The 11,572-nt window shown below is 43.8% G+C and overlaps 1 protein-coding gene across 2 annotated transcripts in view; it reads right to left on the reverse strand.

Moving 5' to 3' along the window:
- Nucleotides 1-11,572, reverse strand: part of Sntg2 (syntrophin gamma 2) — a 193,530-nt gene that overhangs the window by 64,618 nt on the left and 117,340 nt on the right. For both annotated transcript variants that reach the window (XM_021179141.1, XM_021179140.1), the window contains exon 10: nucleotides 1,420-1,549. In XM_021179141.1, coding sequence (XP_021034800.1) covers nucleotides 1,420-1,549 — 130 coding nt within the window. The remainder of the gene's footprint in view (nucleotides 1-1,419; nucleotides 1,550-11,572) is intronic.

Below are 11,572 nucleotides of genomic sequence, written 5' to 3' on the forward strand. Positions count from 1 at the left end.
GGGAGGGGGAGGGGGAGGGGAGAGCTTCTATTCTGTGTCAAGTTACAATGACACAATGACCAATGTCCACAGTGGGTAGTTCATTCCTTACTTATCTCTTCGAACCATGTAGACATGTAGATGTCAGTTTCAACAATTTTACCAGTGAAGAAATGGAAGTTCAGAGGAAGATTCATCCAAGTCTATGAGCCCACATGACTGCCGTGCTGTGCTGCCCAAGGGTCACCTGTGGCAGTCATCTAATCAGAAGAACTCTCTACTCACTGGCATTTCTTCAATTGTTAATCCAGCCCCACCTGTTTCCTTTCTGCTTGATTATTTATCTATTTAGTTATTTAATTAAAAAAATCTACCCATTCAGTACCATAGGGATTCAAAGTATGGAATATTAAAACTGAGACTGTAGGAAAGTGTTTATTTATATACAGCAGAAAGATGGCTCTGGTGCCTTCAGAGTATAAATCTTACATATGACCGCATCCCTAAACATCTCAGCTTATTCAGCCAACTTCTGTCCAGCAACAACCAGGACAAGGCAGGAGATGAGGAATCAGGGGACAACAGGCACTAGGCTGTGTGATACAGGGTATAACAGGTTGCATCAAGCTGCCAAGAGCAGATAAAAGTATATGGGGTGAACATACAGCCTGGGTACTGGGAGGGAGTAAAGATGGGAACTGGGCCAAGCCATTGGCCGTAGGCCAATCCTGCCACAGCTACATAGCTACAGCTTGCAGTACTTCACGAGAGACTTAACAAGGATTTGATGCTCTCTTCCCCAGTACATTTCCATTTATGCTTTTTTTTTTTCAAATCTTACTGACTTTGAACATTAAACACATCACCCAAGGCACAGAAGGCTTCTTTCTGGCCCAGATGCCTTCAGTGAGACAGTTTATGTCTGTTTAGGTATGCCCTTTTCATTTTTAGTTTTAAATAAATGTTCATGTGTGTGTTTATATGGAAATGTTTGTGCTCATATATAAGTGTGTGCATACACTTGGGGAGGCCAGAGGAAAACCAGGGTGTGTGTATCATTGTTCACATTGTATTAAGATGGTTGGATACATACATACATACATACATACACACACACACACACACACACACACAGAGAGAGAGAGAGAGAGAGAGAGAGAGAGAGAGATTTCTGTGTATGTATGTGACAAGAAAGAGAATGGGAGGGAAGGGACAGAGAGAAACAGAGAGAGAACTAGCCTGGAAGTTTTCAAATGTGTATCTAAACACATTTTAATAGGGTAAGTTTTAGTTATTTAAGTTGAATATTCAATCTGTTGAAACAAGTATATGTTCTGTATGCAGCCCTAACCTTGCAGCGGGTTAATTATCCTTGGAAGCTTCTCATCATAACTGCTAATGCAAAGAAGAGAGGGAGTAAGTCCCGGACTTTATGCTCACATGTTGAAGCGTCAGGTCACTGATGTTGGTTGAGATTGAACGCAACCAGTCAGCACAGTCCTGGGCAGTGGAGAATTGAAGGACTCCTGTGCTGGCTCCATCCAGGGCCAGCACCTCCAATGCACTGGACCTGCAGCAGGAGGGAAGACACCAGGGAGCCAGTCAGCTGAAGAAGGACACCTGGTCGGGAGTCCAGCAGGGGCCAGGTGCTTCCAGCCCCTGCTGTGCTATGCTCAGCTGTGACACACTTGGGAAAAGCAGACAGTCTTAATCTAGTCAACAGGTATAATAGGCTAGTCTTACCAGAGTGAAGATGCACACGGAACTCCCTTACTAAGAGCAAACTCAATAGGCACAAGGAAAGCAGATGAGATGAAAAAGGCTTGCTCTAGTTGAAATCTTACAGTTAGTGTTTTATAGGCATCTTAGATGCAATTAGTTTGAAGCCCATCTACCACCTGAAACCTAACACACCATTAAACACCAAAACACTCAGAGCTGATAGGGACTGGGATGTCCCAGTGCATGAACTTAGGATCCACAGCAGAGCTCCAGAGAAGCCCCGGGTCCTTGCCTCAGTATGAAGGCTTACTCAACCTCCAGTAACTGTCCTTAAAACCCATACTGTACATGTATCCGTCTACAGTCCACACTCAACACTGTTGTAATACCCTCTCAGCTATGAGTGCTGCTAAGCAAGAGGGGAGGGCACAAGGGAGGAGGGCTACAGAGACTTTCCATGTGTGAACAGCTCTCAAAACAGCTTCCTATGAGTAAGTAATTTTTCTTTGTTAAACAGAGATCCCTGACGGTTCCAACCTTAATAAGCAGTTCTTGAATGAGAATGAAGCATTTAGTTATTTCCAGCTGATTTTCCAGCCTGGTGGAATATGAAGGGTGATGAATGCATTTCTGAAGGCTTTGCCAGAGGATGAGCCTAAACTGAGTTTAAAGTGAAGGTGCAGGTGGCTGATGGAATGGCTTAGGAGGGGGATGGGCTAGCATTGTCATCTCTGCCTTCCTGTTTCTAGTTGCTTTCCCTCAATTGTGTCTTCCAGGTAGAGATATTTATCTCTAACTCCTTCATTTCAAGGTTCCTTGTTTTTTGGTTCCAAGCTGCCTTAGACCTGTGTGTTCTGCATGACAAATTATTACTTTCTCTATGGGACACTGGACAGCATTAAAAATCTGTCCTTGTGCTTATTTTGCACATGTAAGGGCATGGGCTTTATTCTAACTGCACTAGGAAGTCACTGAGAGGCTCTGAGCAAAGACTTGGCACAATGATGAGAAATGGATGATAAATTTACAAAAAAAAAATGTGTGGTAAATAGGCCAAAGGGACAATGTGGAATAGGAGAGAAAACTGTTAACTGCTCAGATAACCAGGCAAGGAGACCGCTTAGGGAAGCTAGCCTGGGTAGGTGGCAGGAGGGGGAAATTGGTGTAGAGATTAGACTCAGATCAAAGGACAAGGAGGAATCAACAGTGCATCCAAAGTTTGGCTGAATGCAGAGAAGGATAGCTGTGTTATTGGCAGCGATGCTAGAGTAACTAGACCCAGCATGGGGGGAAGGCCAGACCAGGGACACAGTTTGGACCATCTGTTTTTTTGTGATGCTTCCCAAGTAAAGCTGGGTGTGGGTGGTGGAACAGTCAAGTGTGGGCACTAGGGACATGTCTTGTCTAGAAATAGAGCATGTGAGCTGTCCACTGTGCAGGGTCAGGCTGTGAGAGGGAGTTAGCTCACCATGGAGCAACTTGGTCAGCATAGCAGCTGGAGAAGGGGACAACCAGAAGAGAGAACAGCAAGACTGCCTGACAAAGTGGGCAACGCTAGCCTGGCATGTTTCCCCAAAAGCCCAGCCCCCAAAGAAAGATTTTTTGCAACAGAAACAAGTGTTGGGGTTCTGACGTTCTCTGTACACCAGATGTGAAGACTCCTACTGGACCCAAATATAGAAAAGATATGCAAACCAACAGATGTGCAAATTATAACGCAAGAAACATGAAAAAGCATTGCAACGGGGCTCTTGCAGAAGCCCAAAGTGCCTCAACTACTAAACACACAGATATTAAAGGAAGCAAAGTGTCCGACCAATATTCTAAAGCTTTCTGGTAAAAATTATCAAGAGCCTGGAAGAGGTTACAGAGAAGGTTGTAAAGTCAATGTAGGATAGAAGTAAATGGACTCTATTCAGTCTTCAGACAAACAGGAAAACAAGCAGACTCCAACCTTCTGTTCCTCATTGGTCAGTGGGAAGGGTACCATCCACCCAGGACGATGTTTGAAGACCTATGATGATGGAGTAAAGTCCAGTCCTCTGTCTGGATCGGAGTGGAATTTCAGTTAATGTGACTAAAAGAATTTTAACAGGATTTGATTATGTTTTATGAAAGTATTACATAAAATTTATTTATAATTGGAAAAAGTTATTGATTAAGGCTATAGAATATGGCTTGAAATCTACCACAGTCTACCTGAGCTCTCATCTGAAATAGAAACCCCTGCTTCTTTTTCTCCAAGCTGCTGGAATGCCATATGCAGCCCCTTCTCCATCCAGGGATCCTGAGACCCAAAGCCTTGTCTCTACTCCAGCAAGGTTTTTCACCCCCAAGATACCCCTCTCCAAGGACAGGACTGCTTCCAAGGGAGCAGTGGCATCTACCTGCATGGTCAGCAGCTAACTGCTATCTATTCTCACCAAAAGGCCAGGCAAAAGCCATGTAAAGCTGAAGGAACAGTTGAATTTCAAGTATCAACTACTCCTGTATTCTCTGGTGCTGGCGATACAATATCACTATTCCACCCACATCCATATTAGTGACCATAGAATCTGATTATGTCTTCCTCAAACGAAAACCTGTTAGATTATCTCATAGCCAGTTGAATGCAATATATTGATGCTACATCAGGGTTCAGTTATGGTGATGGGATATGACTTGATCTGCCAATCAAATCCCTCATTTTTAAGCTTTCATCCTTATTTGCATCACAATCCCCAAACTTGTTATTTTATAACTTTTTCCACTAAAAGTCTCCTTTTCATCTCAAAACCAAACATTAAATGATACACGAAGTCTTTTCTGAGAAAACTTCATTTATAAGTATATTGGCTCATTAAAGGGCCTCATGTACCAGGGAATTGTACTGTCCAGATCTTCATGGAGCTGGGACAAGCTAGGACTCATCCACACCATGCACATTGCTCAACACAGAAACAAACCCTCTGGTCACTTGTGCCTTTTCTGTTTCATTTAGATACTGGCAGGAAATTGAAAATAAATTCTTAGTCCACAAGCTGCTTAAATTCTGCTCCAGGAGCCTTGGGCAATGTTTTCTAGCTAGGATTCTACTGATTTTTACAGAGGTGAGAAAATTCGTAAAGAATTTCACTGGGTCCAGTGGATGGAGGCAGGGGGATCAGTTCAAGGCCAGTCTCTGCTACAGCTTTGTGAGACCCTGTCTTGAGGGTATCCCTAGTTTAAAAAAAAAGGGGGAAGGAAAGGATACAGAATTGTATACCCCTCTCCTATTTCTGCCTTTTAAAAATGATTATTCTTTGTGTGTGTGTGTGTGTGTGTGTGCACATGTGTTCATGCTTGTGTAGGCATGAGCACCCTTAAAGGCTAGAAGGCAGTGTTAGATCACCTGCAACTAGAGTTACATGGGTGTTGGGAATTTCTGCCCTTTTGATGTGCATTTTCTAATAGGTCAACAATGTGCAAAGAATTCTTACACTTTTCAAATGAAAGTATATCAATTCTCTTTGTCTCTCTCTTTAAGTCTTTGAAGTCAAAGATTAAATAACGTGGGAGGGGCAATGAAGATACTTTACCCATCTAACAAACAATGGTACTTAAAATGAACAACAAGAAGAGCCAGCAGGCAGATTCCCTTCCTTTGTAATAAACAGTGTGCGTCAGTTTTCAAACACTGCCATGGTGTTATCCTCACCCTATAAGGGTGTTATTATCAAGATTCAGAAACTAAGCACATACATGTTAACCATTTACCCAAGTGTATTCATAAGGCCAGGCTAGCAGAGGCAAGGACCCTCAGTCACCACCAGGAGAGAGGAGGGGCTTCTGACTCCAGCCCTCTCTTAGTCGCCTGATATTAAAGACATCTGATCTGGAGAAACTATAAGATCCCATGCTCCGAAACCATGGCAACCGCTATTTCCAGGAGCACATGGCTCATTCTTCCCCAATCTCACTATTCATTTGTATGTGGTTTCTGATTTGGGTTTGGTAATTCTACACTGGCTATGGTGGCTAGTGTCTGTCATTTTCCTTTTTCATTCTGGGACAGGACCACAGACTGAAGATGCGTGGGAGTCACCCTGCTACCTGGGTAAACTTGTAGGAGCTTTGAATCAGGTCTTATCTAAGTAAAGACAATGAAAACAACAACAAACTCTCTATCCCAGAAAATAGCTTGGCAGGGAGAACCCTTCACCTTCTTAAGATCACATCTATGCTGAGCAGGAAGCAGAGGACATTTGTAAAACACAGCTGAAGAAGTCTCCTCTTAGCTCCACATAAGAAAGACAGTTCATTCCAAAGAAGAAATCTGGGTAGATGGTCCCTGGGAAGGACTTGGTCTTCCTGGGTGACAGGCCAAAGAACTGTCAACATCAGTGTCATTTTTAGGACTCCAGAAGGAGCTTCATTGCCACTTCCTACATGTGAGAGCAAAGTGAGAGGGTGGCAGTCCCCAGGGTCACCAGGACCAGTCTCTTCCCTGAGCCGGGATTCCAGGCTTCACAATGAGAGACAGATCACTGATGCTCTCTGGTACCTGGCCTGTGCAGCTCTGTCACAGCAGCCCCAGAGGGTTCAGACTCTATCTACTGAGTCAGATTAACCCACGCTGGGAGAGTCATTGCCTCTAGAACCTTCTCCAACTCTTCTCCCAACTGAGGCTCTGGACTTGGCATTAATTTTCCTGAATAAGAGTCAGTGACTGGCCCCTTTATAACTGTGAAAAGTTCTTAACCACCCCGTAGTTCTTAAAAACGAAGAATCTGGTAAACTGATGACCAAGAGTCAAGATAACATGACTTTGCCTACAGCAGTGAGCCAGGACTGGAGAAGTCACATGCCCCTGCCACTGACAGAGATGAAAGATTTGTGAGCACAGTAGGCAGCCAGGAGAGGCTCCGGGGAGAAAGTCATCCACACTCTATGCTTCTTTCATCTATTATGATTCAATTCTTCCAACTTTAAAACCTCTTCCTATTTATTTTCATTTCTGATCTTGAGAGCCTATTAAATCTCTACACACAAAGGAAAGGAGAATCAACTTAGCGTTCAAATGGGAAGACTTGTGATGAGTTTATCTTGCTCAGCTAAGAAGAAATCTTTGTGTCTGAAAGTGGAGGCTTCAGTATCCATCAGCACACAGGGCACTAATCCCTTACAGTCAAGATGAATAATCCCCAGAGATAGAAATGAAAGATTCTACATGGAGAAGCTGATATTTAATGCAGAAGGAGAGGCAGACAGAGAGGTTGAGGGAGTCAGACACAGAAGGTATAAGTGGGTCGCATCTAGAAGAAAGATGGCAGGTCTGGAAGAAAGATGGCTGGTTGGGGCAGCAGGGCAGGAGTGTGGAGGTAGCTAAGGGGACAGTTGCAGAAGCATTTTGCTTCTGGACCTAACTGCATGGACTCAGATCAGGACAATTATACACAAGCGGTCACTCCCCAAGGCAGTAGACTAAGGCAAAGACTCAGAAGAATTATTTGTGGCTTCTGCAAAATACTATCTCACTGAGCAGCTGTAGCACAGCAGGTGTCAGGAACCCATGTAGCAAGGCATTATCTCCTTCCATCAGTCTTCTGTCTACAGAATGAGGTTCTTTGTGGATTTATAGACAGTTCACTGAGAAGGAAATGGCAATCCCATCACCTGTTTGCCGTTTGCCACTGGCAAGGTTGTGAGGTCCCCAGGCAGCAAGGAACCCTTCCTGGATAGGATAGAACGAGATTTAGGAGAGCAAAAGAAGAGCAAAGCAGCCACTCCTCTGCCAGAGCATCCAACACAACTACCTGGTAGCAATAGGAGATTCCACGGTTGTGAGGGGAATAAAACCTGCGGCTAAGTCACTGACAACCTTCAGGATAAGCAGGCAGCTAGATGATGACCACAGGGCCCCAGTATTGACAACTCCCCATGCAGACCTGACCTTCAGTGTCACACACCAAAAGTCTCAATCTCACAGCAGGCTCCTCTTCCTACAGAGATGAGTGCTGTTCGGGGCTCTGCTTCTACATCCTACCCGAGGCTGGCACCTGCGGGTGGCTCACGGGCTTTGAGAACACCATACCGTGAGAGGCCATGACTGCCTGACACATTCTTTAGTTTTATTTTTTGAATGAGTGTTAAAACATGGCACCATCTTTGGCAAAGCAGATCTCAGCATTTATCAGGGTAATTGTGACTTGCACTATCACTTCCCAAAATGTGCTTATCTGCAACGTGCCTAATTCTATTTTGACTCCGCAAAGCCCATCTGGTCCTCACTGGTTCTCCTTATGTAAGGTGAGCACTTAAGAACAAATGGGGTTTTACTCTAAGTTATGAAACAAAACTTCATTGTTATTTGTAGAACCTGAACAGATGGGGCAGCAAGACCCAACCTTGTAGCCTTCTCTTTTTCCCTTTCTGATCCCCTTTCCTGATGTGTAGAAAGAACAAGGTCAATGACTCCTTATCTTCTCAAGGCCAGCATGAAACAGGAGGTGAGGAAAGGGGCCCTCTCTATGGGAAGATAGATACTGTGCCTCTTGGAAACAATCATGTAACACAGGACAGTGGGTGAGTGTGGGCTCCTGCACTGTTTAGCTTTGTGTATTAGGGATCTCTAGAGAAACAGAAATATATATGTTCTGTATATATATATATATATATATGTATATATATATATATGTATATGTATACATACATACATATATGTATACATATATATACAGACACATATGTGTTTTACAGTAATATATGTATATGCATGTGTGTGTATATATGTGTGTATATATGCATATGTGTATAAATGTGTGTGTATTATATATTATATATTTACCAAGAGGATTTATTAGATTGCCTTACAAAGTTTGGACTGGGTAGTCCAACAATGGCTGCATTCAGAAGAGGGTGAGGCCCTGGTAGCTACTGAGTTTATAAGAAAGGATGCCTTATTTCCTGGCATATTATGGACTTTCCCAGAGGCACGTCTCTTTATAGATATATAGATTATAGATCCAGTCAACTTGACAATGAAGATTAATTGCTCTTCTTAGGGGACAGCCACTCAAATCTGAGTGGCTATCTTCCTTCAGTTTGGTGCTACTTTCCTAACACCCCTCACCTGCTCAAGGTGTCTCTGAGCCGCTCTATGCCTACGGTTAGACTTTATGTTACTTTCACCAAACCATCTTAGGAAGCAGTGAAGAGTTCAGCTTGCCTCTTTTCCATTTGTTCAGTCAGAACAAAGCTCAGGTCTGAGTACCTGCAAGCAGCAGCATCGCAGTCTCCAGAGGGCACCCGAGGGCAACCCCAGGTGCCAGCCCTGTGTGCTTCTCACAACCCACCCTCAGAGCTCTCTTCTCACAGAAACTGCCTCTGGGCTTTACAAACCCTCAGTTCTACAGCTTCTTCACTCTTAGAAAGAGTGCTGATGGTCTGCTGGCACAAATATTGCCCTTGCTTTTTAGCTTTGATAATGGACCAGCTAGACCAATACCTTGATCCTAACCTAGCACAAACCATCTAAGCCAGGATGGCTCTTAACTGAAGAGCTCTAAGTGACAGTGACTGTCACATGTCAGCTGCTATGATTTTACTGATTTGTTCCACAGTAAAAAAAAAAAATCAGTTTGGTAAAGCTAAGAAAAACATTAGCTTTATTTACTTTATATCATCAATATTCAAGATGTGCTTGTGAGAGAGGCATCTTTGTAGCTAACCCAAGACTCAAAGTTGCATCCGAGGCTGAGCAGTCTGTAATGCAACATGGCTGAAAGGTCCTAGGCATCTTCCTTTCTGTCCTTACAGAGTTGACCCTGCTTTGCCCTCTGGGGAGACCCTCTGAGAACATAGAGATTGTTGTTAGGAGTTAGTTTCATATCAATATATCCTGCCCTCAAATTCTTACTGAACAATTAATTTCTGTTTGTGTGGCATGATTTAAAGTAAAAAATGACCCAAAGGGCTTGGTCACATCCATGCCTGGATCAGAGCCTGTTTCTGAAATTATCCAGCAAGGGAAGAGTCTAATATCAGGGCCACTGAAGAAGGTCCGATCATCTGAGAGTTTCCCTATAATTCAGTGCAGCCTCTCAGCTGTGGGTCCAGCTCTGTCCTACAAACACATGGACCTAAGAAGAAGACATGGCCAACTGCACCATGACCTTGTCATAGCAGATGCTAAATGGTCCCCAAGTGTTCATGAAGCTCCTTGGGTTATGACCCAGGAACAAAGCAACCCGTATGGGGGACCCACCAACTTCTGACACTAGGCCAGCCCTGCTGATCTTAGTTCCTAGTACATCTTGACAGGTCAGGAGCTCAAGTAAACACCTCCCATCTATAGCCTGGGGATATCTATATCTAGCCAAAGTTCCATAGGGAGATGCTTGTGAAGTCTCTAGGTCAGGCTTGTCTGCCACCATCCTACAGTAAACCCTCTGTGGTTCTTAGACTTGGATTTCAATTCTGGTTCTTCTTGCTTATGTACTGAGAAAGGCTTGCATTCACAAGACTGGGTGGGAATGTTTCACACAGTGCTCTGCAGGATCTTGAGATGGCCCTAGGCTCCAGGCCCTATAGCTGGTTCCTTTCAGCCACAGACCAGAGCACCATGGACTATTCACGAATATTTCTAGCATTTTATCAGTATCACCTAGAAACTTAGAAGAAGAATTCTATTCAATGAATCCAGTTCCAGGTTTGCCGTATGAAATCTCTATCACCAGTCCCAATAGAACTCACTCTTCTGGGATAGCCCGTCATATCCAGGGTAAAATAGGATGCTTATTCTTTAGAACTCTGATGACCACCAACTGTGGCTTCCACTGCAGATGCAGTTTAAACAGCTGACTTAATTGTGCAAAAGACAAAGTTAGTGAGGAAAAATGCAAGTTATTTTTAATAAGACAACTAGAGGGAGAAGCAGGAAAGTAAAACAGAGTAAATAGATCATGGACTGGAGGGATGTTTTCAGATACACACAAATGGGAGTTCCACGTGGAAAGAAAAGAAGGAACAGGTAAAAGCACTGTCTGGAAACATCCTGAATCTTGGGAGACAAACAGAAATCCAGATTCAGAAATCCTAACCTACCCCTAGAGTCATCCATTCAAAATGGCACAGGCAGCAGCTGTATTCATCAACTTCTCCAAAGGGAGAACTCTGAAGCAGCAAAGGAGAACAAACGTATCACATATAAGGGATCAGACCTCAGATTCTTGGTCACGTTCTCAGGAGAAACCACGAGTGTCAGGAGGGGGTTGGGTTACTGCATTGGCAGTGTTAGAAGGAACAGAAAGGCCAAGTGAGAATACAATGCCTGCAAGGCTGTCCTTTAGACTAAAGGCTGAATGATTTTATCACCATGACAATCACAGGAGGGCTAAAGGGATTCCTCAATCTGTTATGAAGAAAATGTTAAATAATGCACAAAAATGTATGACTGTGAACACTCACCAGCTTTACCCCAGGGCTGAATGCACCTGCTAGTACGTGGCTCGGATAAAAAGAGGTCTGAGAGAAAAGCAGCGCCGCACACCTGCCTGATGTCTTCCCACATGGTGTGTTTAGCACTGCTGCCACCATCCTCCAGCGACATCACACTCCTGCTTCTTCCTTCAATCAATGTAAGCTAAAGTCCACTGAGTCTTCAGGGAACTTCTCGGCTTTGATGCTGGGTGGGAGTTCTTGAGGCCTCTACTTTCATGGACTGAACATCTACCAGGTCGTATGTCTCTCTATGTGCAGAAAAGGACTGGAATACCTTGTCCTAAGAGTGTAAGCCAACTAATAAAGTCCCTTTATAACACACACACACACACACACACACACACACACACACACACACACGTGTGTGCATGCACGCATGCACACACCAACCACATATAATATATTCAAGATC

Source organism: Mus caroli, chromosome 12, assembly GCF_900094665.2.
Source record: "Mus caroli chromosome 12, CAROLI_EIJ_v1.1, whole genome shotgun sequence".
Lineage (NCBI taxonomy): Eukaryota > Metazoa > Chordata > Mammalia > Rodentia > Muridae > Mus > Mus caroli.